Here is a 17,525-nt window from a genome sequence, read left to right on the forward strand (position 1 = left end):
TGGAGTGTAGACTAATGTGACTTTGGCACCATCATGTGGTTGCAGCCGAGCCATTGTTAATCAGGTCATATTTAAACCTCTAGGTAACATCCTGCAGCAGAAATGATCCTATTTGATGTTATCTGCCGCTTGTAATCAATACAAACACTCTACACATTTAAACGTTAGCGACTGTGTGACAAACGTCCAGTGATTGAAGACTTGCGTTACAGGCACTGAGGCAGTGCAGGCTGAATATAAAGGTGAGACAATGAAACACTAGAAGAGCGGTTCAGAACAAAATGTAGCTGATTGCAGCACTGAGTCAGTATCAACTCAGTGTGAAGGTATCTCCATACTATTTATTTTTCATTTTTTCTACTGAACACCACAATAGACCTTTGATTTAATGCAGTGCCTGCCATCCTTTCTATGGGAGTAGTAGATGGGTGCAATTATAACATCACCAACATTTCAAATCTTTAATTTGAATTGCACATATTTCAAGGTTTCAGTACCAAATCCATATTAAAGGGGCCCTTTTCGGGGGTTATTTCTATTCTGTATTTTCCTGTAATGTTCTGCAATGGCTGAAATCCCTGTGTTCAATCCAGAGGGAGTTTCTCTCCCACACACTCCCCTATACCCTGCCTGAAAAGCCTCCATTGGACTCCTTTATTTACTTATGTAACATGGTGAGATCACAACGTTACACTTGTGCTTCTATTGGCTAATGCTCCAACATATTGTACCTGATAGGCCAAGAGGCGAGACATCTATAGGCAGTTGACCAGAGCCGGCCAGCTAACCAATCAGAGCAGGCTGGGCTCTGGTTTCATACAGAGGGTTCAAAGAGTTGCTACAGCACAGGCAGTATGAGAAAAATAAAGAGCTTTTTGAACATTAAAGCATGTAAACATGTCTCAATACAAATTTAAAAAATGAAAGTTGTACTTTGACCTGTACATACACATTTTATTTTTCAATATCAATTCATGTCGGCGCTCCCATGTCTATCTTCTAAGGTTTTCACGCTATCTTTCCTTTCCATTTATTCGTTTTCCAATAAGTCAATAAGGACATTAAAAACATTAAACTAAACGTTCATGGTAATAAAGACCCATCGGTCATTTTGCAACCTGGATTCTTTGTACCAAATGTAATCTAAAGTGTAACTTGTTAATTACTTACCTTAAAAAAGCATATAACAGTGCAATCTTAAATAATATAGTTATATAAAGTCAGATCAAAGCGGATCATTTCTGTAGAATGACCATTGTACCGATTTGATACTGTTCCAATCCAAAAACCAGCACCATGTCAGAGGTTAGAGCCTCGCTTACATTTAATCTGACATGTTTGAGTAATTGCGGCAGGAGAAAGAAAATGCACACAGCTTTCTGTTTACACAGTCCTTCTTTTCAATTTGTTTTTGCAAAGTTTAAGACTAAAGACAACACCATCTGTAAACTGCAAACACTACAGCTGTCCAATTTTCCATGAATATGACATGTGTAAATACTTTTCATAAAGGTTAGGAGCACACAGGATTATAAATGTTTCCGGCTGGAATGAAACTGACCTCTGACCACAGATATCAGACTGCTATTATTTTTCATGAACTGGATTTCACCTCTGTAGTGGTGAATGTGTGGTAACTGATTCATTCTCACAATGGTTGTCATTCTAAGCCTTTGCACAGATGTGTCACTGTTTTGTAGGATTGGCCACCTTGGCGTGAATAAATATTAACATAGCTAGTTAGCAACAAGCTATTTGGTGTAGAGTTTGGTTTCTACAATTTTACTGAAATTAAACACCATTTTACAGAGAAATTTCCCTTGGATTTATGATGAATAAATCACCAATCTACTGTTTTAAAGGCTTTGGCACCACCATCTGGTTGTACAGTATATCACTTCATAATTTGAAGCAACATTAAAGCTACATTTGCAAAAATGTTTCTCATGTAAGGCTCTTTTGCTACAGTCAGATGTTTTGTTTGTTTGAACATGTAATTAAAATCACATTTTGAAAGAATACAGGTCGTTCACATTGCTCAGAATATTGACATATCTGAAAAGACTTTTAAAAACAGTGTGCCTTGATCTGAAATGAATGATGGTGTTATTTAGCTGGGCAACCACAGTTAAATGACAGGCCTCTTCCTATATTGTGTCACATTATAATATATTGTCAGCAGGTCTGTCACAATTGCCCCTTTTGTACCCCAATGTTTTGGTTTTATGTACAAATTTAATTTATGATGAGCTTTGCTGCAGAACATCCTATCTATGATTTTTGTGCTGTTGGGAGCTGAACATGATACTTCATTATATCAAATGAACAATTACTGGAATTCTTGTTTTCAGTACATTTTTTAAAATTTCACTGTAACTATAATGAATGCTGCTCAATTGTGTCCTCCCTGCCAACAATTTAAGAATGGACATAAACCTGGACATAGTAAAATGATGGCCAGTTTTCCCTGAATGGACGCAGGAATATAAAAAATAACTTCTCTATCACTGACCAAACTGACCATGGAATCATTACCAGAGCATGTGATAACACCCTCCTGTTATCAGCTGCAGAGTCGGAAGAACAAAGTTGGAGGGTTGGTCATACTGATGAGGTCGTGCAGGGACTTAAAGACCTCATACACACAGGTGACCAGAGAGTTTTCATACCTTATTTAGCTGTTTTACATTTTTGTCAGGTAAGTAACAACTTTCGTATTGTATACAACATATGTTTTTCCATGCAAGACAAGTTACTCCTGTTGTTCCTTTGTTGAAACGAACTTAGTAAAGATGAAGTCCAGACATGTTGTACCCATCCACTATTTGCAACATGTTTGAAATACACTCAACATTCCTGAACCAGGACAGCGAAAAGTGTTGGAGATAAAGCCAACTAATTATTTGCTTAAAATGGCCCCAGCATGGCAGAAAGACGCAGAGATGATAATGCTTCTGGGAGAAAAAAAGATATCCTCCACGCACTTTAGCTAGGCAGACATACTCAGAAATGAAAGAATTTAGTGGGTGGTTGGTGTTGGAACACCAACCCTAACCCTGAACCAGACAAAAATGGAGGAGCCACAAAAGGCCAGCAAGCATGCACTCAGCATATTATGTTTGAAACCAATAGCTCAAGACATTTTTCTTGAGCTACAATTAAAGATGATGGAGGACTTAACAACATGTCGACAGAATTTAACAGATTGGCCAAGTATTGCCCTTAAGAGATCATTTTGAACAGTTAAGTGAGTTAAAAAAACTAATTTATGCTGCCAACACATGGCCAAAAATGTCAGATACTATAGGTAAAAAATGGTATCGGATATAAATATATATTTTTTCCATCCATTGGTGGGGGGGGGGTGAAACAAAACCTTGGAAATCCATAATAAGTCTATCAGCCACTCAGCTGAATTGTTATAATTGCCCATGATATGAATGTGCAGCAAACAGGAATGTACAGGTTTAGACTTTGGTCATTAATTAAACCACAGAGATAACTAATAATGTCACAGAGTCCAGGACTGCGCAGGAGGTGCAAAAACCTGAGCAACAGGAGAGAATACAGGTCAGGGGTTGTGCATGGTGAGTGTGCTTCTATACTGTAAGTTGTGAAACTCCAGCTCCCTCATGTCCTCTCACACAGTTCGGACATTGTGCAAGAGTCTAATTTTTTCCTCCAATCAGAATGCTCTGGGTTGTCTCATTTGTGGTCTTTCTTCTAAAGTTGCTATTAGAAACTGGGCACTTGGTTCTTGGATAAAAGCCTGCGTCAGGCTGGTGATGAGTGGCTGTGAATATCAATGGTGATGTTTCAGTGGTCAAGCATTTTGTTTTTGGTTTCCGAAACTTACAGAAATTGTTCAGCCATTAAACAATTACTTTAGTCAAATCCTACAAACACATAATAGACTGAAAAAGTTCAATTTGAATTCTATCTCAACATTATTCCAAACTAAAGCATCTAAACAATGGTTACGCTTATTTCATCACTTTCTATTATGCTAGTTTTTCCTAACAAACAATGGAATAGCTCTTTCAGATGTATCTATCTTGTGAAAGAAAACTCTAAAACATTATCAGTGTGGAATACCAATTTCACATTTATTTAGCTGGCTGTGTTTCAAAGTATCCCAAGATTAAGTGTTTTATAATAGGTGGTCATTCACATTAAACTAAAAAAGCATGTGTATTGCCCTGACTGGTAAGAGTTCACTCTGTATTGAAATGAAAAAGTGATATGTGGTGCTGTTTGTGTGATACATCCAGGAAGATCATGTAACTTAACTCCTTTAATTCTTGTAATAATTATTGTTTATTACTAATTTGAATAAGCTTATACAGTAACTCGATCAACCAGTGTTACTCTTATAAACTGCTTCCTAAAGCAAAGCAAGTTGGAGCCTTTGGTAGAATTCCTAGAATCACATCACTTGTTTGATGTTATCACCCCCCCCCCAAAAGAGGAGGGTGTTGGTTTCCTATTTCACCTGGCTTTGCACGCCATCTGTCTTTTTTACAATGGTTGTAGGTACACATGTGCGTGTGAAAAGGAAGAGTGAAAAAAAAGAGGGAATAAGCAACAGCCTGTTTAGCACGCATGTGTATTTTCCTTTCGGGGGGAGGAGAGAAGGAGCAGCCTAAGTAAACAGAGGACTTTGCACCAATCAGCAGGCAAACATGCAAAGCCAGCGTGACTTGCAAGTCTCAATGATCGTTAACATCCAGAAAATAAATAAGTGTAGGAACAGAAACATGCAATTAGCATATGCATAATAGAAAGAAGAAAGTATTTTGTAGTACTGTTATTCTAAAGGACGCTAAAGACATAACAATTTTCACTGGAAAAACATACTACATACTTTTAAGGTTGATTAAACTGCACTACTTGTCATACTAGAGTAGCAAAAATGGAACAGGAATGTGCAATATAAAAGAGGAAAGTTGCAACATGTCACTTCTGTTGCACACCAGGACAGGAAAGACATGAAGTAAATAGAAAATAAGTAAAGTCCTATAAGAGAATGATTAAATGTTCCACATATTCCACTGGGGGATCTCCACTCGCTGTCTTCCTGTGGTTACGCAATTCCCTTCCTACAAAATCACTCTACTTCCTGCTGAATTCTAACCCTAACACACACAAACTCACTCCCACTTGCACACACATAAAGCTACCTCCTAAGCACAGCAACCACTAGCTCTTGCACTGAGCCAGCTTACGCTAGGGAGAAGAAGCAATGAGCAGCGGGGTGTGGTTTCCTGCACTGGGGCTTCTGGCCTGGCTGTGCTGCCTCAGTCTGGGGCCTGTGCAGGGGGGGAAGGTGCTGGTTGTGCCTGTGGATGGGAGCCACTGGCTCAGCATGAAAATACTGGTGAACGAGCTCAACGAAAGGGGACATGAAATCTTGGTGCTGGTACCTGAAAGCAGTCTGTTGATCCATAGTTCAGAGAGCTTCAAGACAGAGGTCTACCAAGTACCCTTTACCAAAGCAGAACTTGATGGAAAGTTCAACGAGCTGAAGGATGGAGTGTTCCTCAAGCCGCCAAAAGTCACGGATTTGTTTATCAACTTGCAGCGTTTGGTAAACTTCACGACAATTCAGGTGACAGCCTGTGAGAGTTTGTTGAACAACCAGCCTCTAATGGGTCGACTGAAGGAAAGGGGCTTTGATGTTTTGCTAACAGACCCCTTCCTTCCCTGCGGCTCTGTCCTGGCTCACATCTTTAACATCCCAGCAGTTTATTTCCTGCGAGGACTTCCATGTGAGTTTGATCTAAAAGCTAACATGGTCCCCTCTCCTCGTTCCTACATCCCTGTGGCTTTCTCTGGTAACACGGACATCATGACATTCCCACAGAGAGTCAAAAACATGCTCATGTCTTTTCTGGAGTCCTACATGTGCAGAACGATCTATGCACACTTTGACGATCTGGCCAGCAAGTATTTAGGAGACGACATGACCTACAGTAAACTTCTCAGTAATGGTGCAATCTGGCTTCTCAGATACGACTTTACTTTTGAATGGCCCAGACCACTCTTGCCGAACATGGTTTTTATTGGCGGCATCAATTGTGGAAAGAAGTCTCCTCTGCCAGCGGTGAGTATTTAAAGAATGTATGTCTGTGTAAACAAGCATCCGCCACATCTGGAATCACTTCAGGCATATTGCATACTGGTGTTGAGTCAGACTGAAGCAAAGACCTTTAAAGTATATGTAATGCAAAAAAAAACATGCCAATAGTTTTATATATAAACAATGAATTAAAATATGTAAAATATGAAAGGGGGTGAAGAACCTATAGAAAATGATTACTAAGGTGCTCTGTGTCTACCTAATCTGCACATGATGACTGTTTGCTGACATGTTAGCCAAAATAAGTAACTCATTAAGCTTTTTTGATTAGAGAATCGATTATGTGTTGATCTTGGTTGGACATTTGTGTCAATGAATTAAAGAAATACAAATATTAAACTTTCTTTATCTTTTGCAGTTTGGCTAAACCAGTCAGTAACCTTTGTGAGTCCAATTGTTGTTGTTGAAACTTACATAATATGTTGGAAAGATTCAGGATATTTAACACTGGAGTAGATATGCACAACGTATAAAAAAAAATGCATAGATTTCAGGGGACTTTCAAAACTATAAAAACAGTACTTTGACATTTGATCTGAATCCGGAGATACATAGTGTATGTTCTAGTAGCAAAACACAAATACTGAAGAGATTACTTAAATTGTTGTATCTGTTAATCAGGATTAACTAACAATGCACCCACAGCATGTTGAAAGAACAGGTTTTTCTGCACGGTGTGAGATTTAAACCAGCTGATTTGTGGAATACAGTGTGAGATTTAAACCAGCTGATTTGTGGAATACAGTGTGAGATTTAAACCAGCTGATTTGTGGAATATGGCCAGTTTAATCTCTGAAAAGAAGTGAGGGGGCCTGTTGTGTGTTAACAGTTATCAAATTCTCTACTAAGGCAAAGGGTTAGTTGACATAAACACAGAGGACATTGTTCGCTGTTGCTGAATGTTGATCAAATGAATTCCTTTCAATATATCAGCAAATATATGAAAGCATTTTATGGATGCAAGTTTTAATGACTGCACTGCAAGCTGGTGAACTTTGATCATTGTCCATTTGATCATCCATGTACCATAACCTGTTTTATCCTTTAAACTAATGGTGTCTTTTTAACCTTCCTGCAGGACTTACAGGAGTTTGTGGATGGATCAGGAGATGACGGCTTTATCGTCTTCACCCTGGGATCAATGGTGTCCAATATGCCAATGGAGAAAGCTAAACAGTTCATTGATGCATTCAGGCAAATTCCTCAAAGGGTAAAAAACCCCAGATAAATCACTCTACTAAGATTAAATCATCAGTTTATGCAAAAAACAACTACCTTTGTTAGACTGCTATTTAAATAAACACACATCTCGAACTGGACAATCAGTGCTTGAATTTACTTTTAAGGTGGAGATTCTCACACTCGGCATATATGCTCAAGACCTTATCAGTTAGACGCATACAGTTGCACTTTGTTCCTTGCCTTGCATTGTTGTTATCATGGCAAACTTGATTGGATTACTTAAACAGTTTGCATGTGTTAAAATTGCTTAAAATTAAGAGGTATTGTTTCTATTTTAGGTTGTGTGGAGATACACTGGAGACCTACCTAAAGATGTACCAAAGAACGTGAGACTCATGAAGTGGTTACCTCAGAATGACCTCCTAGGTGTGCTTTAGTTTGATCAAGATTTGCTACCAATCAAACCAATCATTTTAAATGCAATTGTTTTTAAGTGGCCTAGACCTTTAAGAGTGTTTTTTTCTGCTTCTCAGCCCATCCCAAAGTGAGAGCCTTCATCACCCACGGAGGAACCCACGGTATCTATGAGGGTATCTGCAATGCTGTACCCATGTTGATGTTCCCACTGTTTGGGGACCAGGGGGACAACGTGGACCGCATGGTGGTCCGCGGTGTCGCAGTTAAACTTGGAATTTACGATTTGACGACTGAAAGCCTATTAGCTGGACTAAATACAATCCTTCATGCCAAAAGGTAAGTGTTAAATTAAACTTTATAACAAATTCACTATTGAAAATAAAGCAAAAAATTAAGAAACATCGAAACATGTGCTTGCTTTCATAAAAAAACTAACTGTATTAATGCATGTTAGATTGAAAACAAATGAAAATGTGTTGAAATGAATAACTATTTCTTGCATAATTACCGTTGCAAATGCAGCTTCAGAAATACTTCTTTAAAAAAATGAATTGTAAAATGTAAGTTTTTTTTCAAACTACTCTGTAAATACACTTGATAACCACTTTAATTGCATGCCTAACAACTGCTACATTTATATTCATTTAAAAAGGAACATTTATTTGTCAGGGTGTACTCGAGTGGGTACAAAATATATTTTGTTGCTGTTGTTTTAATGTAGCATGCTGTTTATCTGAAATATATTTGGACTGTTTTGCACTCTTATTTTATAGATTTAAAGTGCAAACAGGGTCAATGAAGATTGTCCTATTAACTTTTTTAAAATATTACTTCCCCCCAGTTACAAGGAGAACATAGTTAGGATGTCTGAGATACATCTGGACCGTCCTGTCCCGCCTCTGGACTTGGCTGTTTTCTGGACTGAGTTTGTCATAAGACACAAAGGAGCCGAACACCTCCGGGTAGCTGCACACGACTTAAACTGGATCCAGTACAATAGCCTGGATGTCATCGGCATTTTAATATTAATTATAATCACTTTTCTGTGGATGACACTGAAATGCTGCCTGTTCTGCACCCACAAGTGTTGCAGAAGGGGGACTCCAAAGAAAAAGAAAGAGTAGTGTTTATAACAGTCACTATGTTTTATAAGCTCTGTAATGAAGTCGATAAGGTATGTTGAAACACTTCAATGATTTTTAATACTGGTGTGTGTGAGCGTGAGCATGTGTATAATGACTCTGATTTTAAAATAAAATATGTCCAAGTGCCAATAATAAGATGTCTGTAATCCATGTGAAACCTGCTACCTGCTGTGATTGATTAAAGCCATGCTCTGAAAAGCCAACCAAATAAAAACATTTTAAAAAACTTGTATGAATTTATTTGTAACACACTACAAAAGAAAGTCTTGTACATTATTTGGAAACTTCCTTAAATTCAGGTTTCTCCACAGGACTCCTTTTTGTGCAGTACTGTTGTGGGGGAAATGTACTTCCTTTAATTGTGCTACAACAATAGCAAATAGTTTAATTCTTACACTGTTTAGCCGAGTTCAGTGCAAGTTTGCAAGCGAACAGCAAGTGCACTGACTTTTGAAGTATAATTAATTCAAACAGCACACTTTGCTTTATCTTCAACCTATTCCTCTTCATTTCAGCACCCTGTATAACAACTCCCCTCTGCTGAAAGATAACTCTCTGCTCCATATCCTCTCTGTGACCACTGGACCATTACATACTGTACATTCCATATTTATTCTATTAATATTCCACACCGCTCACAATTGTACATGTTTTATCCTGATTTATATTGTGTTTTTGTTCATATTCTCTGTACATTTCTTGTCACAAATGTATATTTTTTGTTTTATTGTACTGTAACTATATTGCCTTGTTTTTATGCTGCTGCAACGTCAACGGTTCCAAAATTGGGATCAATAAAGTAATTCTATTCTATTCTATACCTTGTTTGACTATTGGAGCTATGAATACAATCAATTATATCGACTGCCATCAAGCTGTCATTTTTCAGGAATGCAAAAGCACTTATTAGGAAAACAGGTGGCTGTTGGCTGCTGTTTACAAAGCGATACTAGCGTTGGAACTTGTGACCTTCAGTCAGAGCTTCAGGCTGCGGTTATCGCCTGAGGCATCACCTAACAGCCAATTATCTTGTCTTGGAAGAACTTATATTGGATGATTCTTTATTTACCTCCGTACTGACTCCACCTTCGTGACTCTAACAACAAAAGAGCTGGTTAAGAAATTTCCGTGACCACAACCCTAATCCTAACCCTGGAGCATCAGCGGCCTGTCTGGAGAAGTCAAACTGTGAGCACAATCTTCACTTCAATCTGTAAGTGTCAAACAAAAAGTGTGTCATCTTTGATTATACTTGGGTTGGGTCGGATTAAATGTAAACTCCATTGGAGTAATTGGTTTTAGCTGAAATGCTGATGAAATGTGCCCTGAAATTTGTATTGTCATTGGAGGAAAGAAAACACTTGATTTGAAGTCAGCTTTCGTATTAATAGAACTACTGGAGCAAAATATGTTCATTTTTTACCGTAGGAAAATAGCTTAGCACATAAAGAAAGTGCTGCAGTAGTCTATTGTTGTATAACCACCATAAATTGGCAGCAGATTTTGTTGTGCAGCTTATCCTCTCAGTAAAGCATGCAGAAGTGAGGGTCATGCTTGTGACAACCACATAGGTCTAGTTGTATGGGCATGTCTTCCCATTATTAGGGAAGCTGTTTACAAATGTAAACTCCTGTAAAGGATTTACATCTTAAAAACTGCACGGATGGCAACTGAAATGACTGTAGTGAGTTTACAAGTTTCTGTATAGCAAACTAGATTTATCACTGGTCTCAGAATAAAGTTGTACAAATAACTTTTTACCTTTCCATCATTTCACTGATCATTTACTTCACTATAAACTATGCATTATAATGCACTATTATACCAAGATAGGGTCACTTGCCTTACAACCCTACAAATCTGTTTTCCGAGGCAGAGATGTAAGTGTAAAACTTTACTCTGGTCCAAAATGACATAATAAGATCAAGATGTACCTTTGTTAATCCCCGTGGGAATACTGGAAGCATTTAAGCCTGTCTCAGCTCCACATATTCAAAAAACTTGTGGGAGGGCATTGACTGTAACTTCCATTCCATGAATTGAAGATTGACCACTCATCAGAATTACTGACGTTAAACCACAAATAACAGCAAGGACAATGAAGGACGCCATGAAAACTCCATATCCTGAAATGTTTCTAAATGCAGAATATTATTCCAAGTGTAAATTGAGGTGCTAATAGACAAGAGTGCTAAGTGCTTTTTCATAAGTCTAAAAGGTAAGAATAAACAATGGTAAATGTCTTCAACTTCAAAATAAAAGTTAAGCGAACTGTAATTGTTGACGTCAGGCAAACTAGTTTAAGAACTTTTTATTCACTCTTCCAAAAAAAACATTCAATGACGTCAGATCAGGTTAGGATTTAATCGAGATAGAAACCTATTGATAAATCGCTATTTTTCTTGTGACAGCACTTTTATGTTTTTTAGCATCAGTGTGTGTTTTATTATCATTTGAGAACATGTTGTTTTACTCTTTATTAGCTATATAACATGTGTCTCTTTTTAAATGGGAGATGTGTTTTATAGCAGCAATTAGGCACAGAAGCTCATTCGTAATGTAAATTGGCTTCATGTGTACTAGGCGGAACGTTTTCTTTAATAAGTGTATTTTGGTCACATTTAATCCCTACAGCTTCATCCAGTGGACAGTAGACACAACTGCAAGTACTGAATAACTGCTCCTTTAATAAAGCCACTGCTACTCATTCTTTCATAGCATTCCTTCACTTCCAAGACCAAGTGTGTAGCCAAGTATTTCATACAAATCTTACTGGCATTTCCTGCAGTAAATGCTAATATGCTTGTTGATAAAAGATTCAAAACAGAAAATAAATGGACTTAATTTGGCTTTTAATCTACCCAAAGATATCCTACCAATGTCCATAATCTACAATATCTCAGACAATGTAGCTTTGCAGCTATACAAGTAATCCTTTTTATTTACGACTAATAATACTGGAATTTAAAATGTAACTTGAGCTTTAGCATATAATTCTAACATGTGTGTCTGTCTTTTAATAAACAATCACAATAATTGATAACACAAAATACACAAGAAGCCTTAAAGCAGCAAAGTGTGTATGTGTATTGCATTGTAAGGTGGGACGACCTTTGTGCACATTGTGGTTACTGCAGCCTTAATACACAGCCAATTCTCTTCCTTAAAGAGCAAATGTAGCCTATAAAAAAAGCTGTCATAAATGTGTGATTATCTACAGCACAAACAGATCTTATCATTCAAGGGCGTATACATATTGATGCTACAAGAAGTGTAATGCAATGACGTTATACACATTCGGATTATTGATCAATAAGGAAAGTGTGAGCATCAACTCAAATGACTGTTTAATGAAACGGTCTCACTCAAGCTGCAGTTGAACAAGATGTGAACTCCGTTCTTTGCAAGAATGACACCTGCCCACAAAGTTTCCGTCATGAGGGTTAGGTTGACTACAAAAGGTGGTAGAGGGAGCAGTGCCAGACATAGTATTCAGATTTTACTGCACAATGAACATGATCCACGCATTCTGCATTTTAGTTTTCCTCCTGCAGCTCTCCTTCACAGGTAAGATGAGATGAAATTCCTTTCAAATGTATAGATTTTCAAGAAAATACACTTTTGTTTTTAAACGGCTGGACGGTCGGAATTTAGTAATTCCACTCATCCCATAATAAGAGTAATAATACATGTTGTATTGTTTAACCTGTGTATTTATTAACCTTTTCATGTTAAGGGGCTTCTGAGAGTGGCATAGTTGAGGGGAATGTTTCAAAGCCTCATTCCCGACCCTACATGGCATCACTCCAGATTCAGGGAAAACACACATGTGGCGGGATCCTTATTCGTGAGGACTTTATTCTGACTGTAGCACACTGTGAAAAGTGAGTTAATGAAACATAAATGCAAAAAAGCTATTTGATTTGTTTTTTTCCCAATAACTCAATATTAGTCATTTACAAAAAATGTGTTGCCAACATGAAAGTTTTGATGTAGTCATTTGTATCATTATAGTTATATTTGTCAATGTGTTCAGTCCGTTTCAAGGTGTAAATTGTTTTAAGTATTAACAAAACTATTACAATATTACAATTTTTGTCTTATTTGTCAGTAAGCAGACCATAACGGCAGTACTTGGAGCACACAACATCAAAAAGAAAGAGGGAAGTCAGCAACGGATAGAAGTGGCTAAGCTTCATATACATCCAAAATACAAAAAGGAAGGATACCGTTATGATATCTTGTTACTCCAGGTAAACTAACTATGTTAACGTTCATACAAAAACATAGATGATTTAAAAAAAAAAATCTGTTCTGTACAATGTATATAATACTCACATTTTGGCTTACATTTTTGTAGTTTTCGCACTTCACACAATTGCGTGGAAGGATGTATGTGCTTTACAAAAAAAACCTCAATCTGACTTTAAGAAGATATTAACACAACTATCTAACTAATAATTGTTCTCTATCACAGTTAAAAAACAATGTCACGCTGAATAAGTTTGTCAAGACCATCGAACTGCCAAACAGTGATGAAAACCTCCCCGCAAGAGTTAAATGTGAGGTTGCTGGCTGGGGCCGAACTGGACAGAAAAAGCCTTCCTCAGATGTCCTGAGAGAGGCTACGGAGAGCATACAATTCAACCAAGAGTGCAAATACATATGGAAAGATTCCTTTACTTCTAGTGAAATGATATGCACCAAATTTGACAAAAAGAATGGAGGGGTTTGTCAGGTAATTATCCATTATAAACAACATAATGCTGTGAACGTGAATCATTTTTTATTTAATCAAAAACAATAGCATCAATTCTTTTCCAGTCTACTCAATCATCTCTTTGTGTTGCCTTCTTTTTTAAAGGGGGATTCCGGTGGACCACTTATCTGCAAAGGCAAGCCTCAAGGTCTTACGGCTTTTGTCTCTTTATGTGATTGTAATGATCCAAAGTATCCCCATGTCTTCACTAAAATTATATCTTTTCTCCCCTGGATTAAGGAAGTGATGAAGAAATAAATGTATTTAGCATGAGCCACAATTCAGAGGTAAATTGCATGGCTTAGTAAAACAACACATTTGAGAAAGTCTTATCTTGTTTTAAACAAATAACAAACTTAATGGGCAAATAATATGTCATGTGTTAAGGCATTTTTAAAAAATTCTTAGCTAAAAATCTGTGACCATGTTCAGAAATATTTAATTTGTTTATCTTTTTTTGTGTAGTTGAAAAAAAAAAAAAAACAGGTACTGATATTCATGAAGCTAGAATATTTCAATGTTTAGCGTGTGAAAACAATTGTACAACAAAAAAAAGAAATAAAACATGTGTTGATTTAACGCAACATCTCACAGTACATTTATGTATTTTTACATCTTTGTCAACTATGTACATATTTATCTTTATTACGCTAATAATAATTCTGTTCTATCGTTACTTGTGTTGTTGTCGCAGCATACGTTTAAGACTTTACACAAGAGCAGTTGAAACAGTGTTCAGAAAGCGGGGGCGATACAGAAAGCAAACCTATAAGTGTGATGGTTTAGTTGTGGTGTGAAAGTCAAACCACAGAGAAAGGTGCTGGTTGTCATGGATTTTCAGTCATAGTGCAAACTTTTGAAGTTGAACCGTTTCCTGTCTGTGAAACCTGTCATCTGCAGAGAAAGTGAAAGGAATGTGCCGTTTTTAAAAAGCAGTTTGACTTCAAATAAAGTCCTCGTGCTGGTCAAGATTTCCTTATGTCAAAAGAGAAAGAAAAGAAAATTGAAACTCACCTGAATTGGATCTCTTGTGAAATATCTCTTCTCTATTACCTGTTAGAAGAATCAGAGGCTCAAAATAAATACAAAATGTACATACCCATTTGTACTTTGACACAGAGAACTTCGTACTGAATAGAGTAATAATTGATTTCTTGACTGTCACAATTATTTAATGTGTCACAAATATGAAGACACTATAATAGCAGAAGTTACATGATTTAAAAAAAAAAATTCTTACAAGCAGCTATTTCAAAATACAGTACATCATGTCATAGTAAAATCATTATTGTGTTATGTGTTATGTTTAATGTAAAAAAAAAGAAACATCTTTAGTCTTATGCTTTAATGTATTTAAAAAAAAAATAGGTACGCTTGACAAGGTCAAATTTGTTTGGATTTTTATGACTTGTACTGTTCACATTATCATTCAATTTGCCAACAGAACCAAGTGTAGCACGTAGCATGTCGTGCTATGGATCTATGCACTGCATTAAAACCACATTTTGGGGAAATAAAAAATGTAATGTAATTTGGCAATTATTAGTAATAGACGAATAGAATGTGTCTACATGCTTAGCACATGACGTTATATGCTTCTCATCCACACCAAAGAGATGAAAGTATAATAAATATGAACAATAATCTGATTTACATACTGTATGTATCTCTAAATGTGTGTTTCTCACCTTGTCAAAGAACCTGCTAAGCTTCACAGCATTTGATGTGCCTGCAGCGAGGTATCTTGGGTTGGTGCAGTCCTGTGAAAACAAAACAGCACGTAACCACAAACCTCAACTGAAGCGATATCTTCTTTCCCAGGTTCAAACTCGAAACTGTACTGGTAAAATGTGTATGAATTGCAGCTTTCTTCAAATTGTTCTGAAATACGCTTCTATTACATAAACCCAACAATGTTACAGATTACTTGAAATTAGCTTAAAGTCCGAGCTTGTGGAACAGAAAAGATGACCTACTAGATTGATCTCCTCTGCATTGAAGTCTTCAGACAGGAAGGCCGTCCGAGTGAGAACCTCATGGCGTTTGTTCTCTGGGATTTGGTCGAACTTGGTGCCAATCAGCAGCAGAGGCACTGGGTTCTCAGCAAACTGCTCTCTGTCATAGTCACTGCTGTTAGAAAAGAATATGACTCAAGTCCCCAGTATCCAACATTTTTGGTCACATTTAACTATCTTATATTAACTGTGTCTACATGTGTACTTACCCGTTTGAGACGATCACTCCTGTTGGGGAGGAATCTTTGTTTAAAGCTTCCAGCGACCAGCGGTAAAGATTCTGAGAGGATTTCTTATTTGTTAAATCGTGTACCAACATAATTCCTGAGAACAAAACAGGAAACAAGTAAATACTAACAACACTATTGATTTCAGGCTTCCTTTACAAATCAAAGGAAATCCTCTTTACCATTAACTGAATTGTAGAAGACAGCTCTGGTGCTTTTGATACTGCTGGCACAGCCAACAGATCCTCCGACATCCCAGAGTTCAATGTAGTAGGTTTTCTCCTCCGGGGTCCCCTCCTTATAGTCTTGCACCTATAGTTAACAAAAAATGTTTTTGACCAATAGCTTATACTTCTCTAAGCATCAGTAACATGTTAGTTTTCAACTCATTTCATGATCAATGGAAGGAAATTCTCCAACACAGCAGTATATAAAGTAAGTAAAATCACACAAGTACAATCTGTAACAATAAAGTGATATAATATTGATGTTCTCTGTGTAAAAATAACTCATTATCCGAAACATATAATCATATACTGTATTAAACTATCTTGAAGCATATGTTTTTCAGTGAGTAGAGGAAGGATTGGAGGAAGAGGAAGCATTTTTATGTTTCCAAGATGTTGGCTTTTACCAACAAGTTTATTTAAAAAGGCTGTCGTATGTAAGCATTTCAATGTAGTTTGTCTGAACCTATTTTTAAAAAGGCCAATATCATAATTTCCAAATGAAATTGGGTTATATGGTCATTAACCTGCTTACCCGGACATCCACAGAGCACCCGACAGTCCAGGATGGATTTCCTAACACCTGATTCTGACATAGCAGGTGGACCAAGGAGGACTTTCCCACTCCTACAAAAGATGAGAATTATGGGTGAATGTATTTCACTAATTGACGGAATCAGTACCTATGCATTGACTCCTAGACATTAACACACACATTTGTGGCAAAGAGAGCAATATTTATGATCTACCGTTATCTGGCAAATCATAATTTGAAAATGAATGTGACGCTATAAAGTTACTGAAGCGTATTACAACACAAAGAAGCGTGGTTCATTTTCTTAAAATAACAAGGCTCCAATGTTGTCAGTATACTGTGTCGTTTCCATTAAAGTATATACCTTGCAGCACATCAGCAAATAGCTTTAACGAGCTGTTGGGTTTCACGTTGTAATTCGGCAAACATATTTCTATAACATTTCAACTTTATGTGACGAGTACTCTCTTACGTTGCACTCTGTTGCAGGCAAATCTAACACTTTAAATCGGCTTTACATTTAGGTAACACAAAGTGATTGCTTTTGAATTAGGGGTCAGATGCTGGTCCACCTGTATAACAAAATACGTTTAACACGACAATCATGTTGCGTCAGAAATGCAGGTCTAAAGTGTCAACAACAGACTTAGGTAAGAGTCTGATGTTACTTATTAAACAACACAAGGGTTGCAAACGGGGTTACTTTTAGCCAAAACAAAGAAATGTGTTTAGACATAAGCACACACTTTCATACAAGAGTCGGAATTGCAAAAACGGTACTTTACTTACCGGAATCTCCTAAAACTAATACCTTTACTCTGTCAAGAGAAGCCATTTTTTGGTGACAGCAAAGACCCGGAAGAAAACAGTGACAACCGC

At 37.1% G+C, this 17,525-nt stretch overlaps 3 protein-coding genes across 4 annotated transcripts; 2 read left to right on the forward strand and 1 right to left on the reverse strand.

Annotated features, from left to right (window-relative positions):
* Nucleotides 1–5,144: 5,144 nt before the first annotated feature.
* Nucleotides 5,145–9,703, forward strand: LOC134866993 (UDP-glucuronosyltransferase-like). The gene is made up of 5 exons (XM_063887253.1): nt 5,145–6,103; nt 7,218–7,349; nt 7,660–7,747; nt 7,855–8,074; nt 8,580–9,703. Exons 1-5 carry the CDS (start codon nt 5,243–5,245, stop codon nt 8,860–8,862), a joined length of 1,584 nt encoding a protein of 527 aa, XP_063743323.1. The 5' UTR covers nt 5,145–5,242; the 3' UTR covers nt 8,863–9,703.
* A 2,596-nt stretch (nt 9,704–12,299) lies between these two features.
* Nucleotides 12,300–14,221, forward strand: LOC134866994 (granzyme B-like). The gene is made up of 5 exons (XM_063887254.1): nt 12,300–12,450; nt 12,620–12,767; nt 12,995–13,136; nt 13,361–13,621; nt 13,748–14,221. Exons 1-5 carry the CDS (start codon nt 12,393–12,395, stop codon nt 13,898–13,900), a joined length of 762 nt encoding a protein of 253 aa, XP_063743324.1. The 5' UTR covers nt 12,300–12,392; the 3' UTR covers nt 13,901–14,221.
* rabl3 (RAB, member of RAS oncogene family-like 3) lies at nt 13,648–17,516 on the reverse strand. Of its 2 annotated transcripts, none has more exons than XM_063887256.1 (8): nt 17,436–17,516; nt 16,647–16,738; nt 16,067–16,196; nt 15,867–15,981; nt 15,619–15,769; nt 15,331–15,402; nt 14,657–14,695; nt 13,648–14,536 (listed from the first exon to the last, which is right to left on the reverse strand). In XM_063887256.1, the coding sequence occupies exons 1-8, from the start codon at nt 17,479–17,481 to the stop codon at nt 14,480–14,482; spliced, it is 702 nt and encodes a 233-aa protein (XP_063743326.1). In that variant the 5' UTR covers nt 17,482–17,516; the 3' UTR covers nt 13,648–14,479. The 2 variants fall into 2 exon arrangements, with proteins under 2 accessions (XP_063743326.1, XP_063743325.1); XM_063887255.1 differs by having other exon boundaries at nt 15,619–15,772.
* Nucleotides 17,517–17,525: the final 9 nt, after the last annotated feature.

The sequence above is a fragment of the Eleginops maclovinus genome, chromosome 7, assembly GCF_036324505.1.
Source record: "Eleginops maclovinus isolate JMC-PN-2008 ecotype Puerto Natales chromosome 7, JC_Emac_rtc_rv5, whole genome shotgun sequence".
In the NCBI taxonomy this organism is placed as follows: domain Eukaryota; kingdom Metazoa; phylum Chordata; class Actinopteri; order Perciformes; family Eleginopidae; genus Eleginops; species Eleginops maclovinus.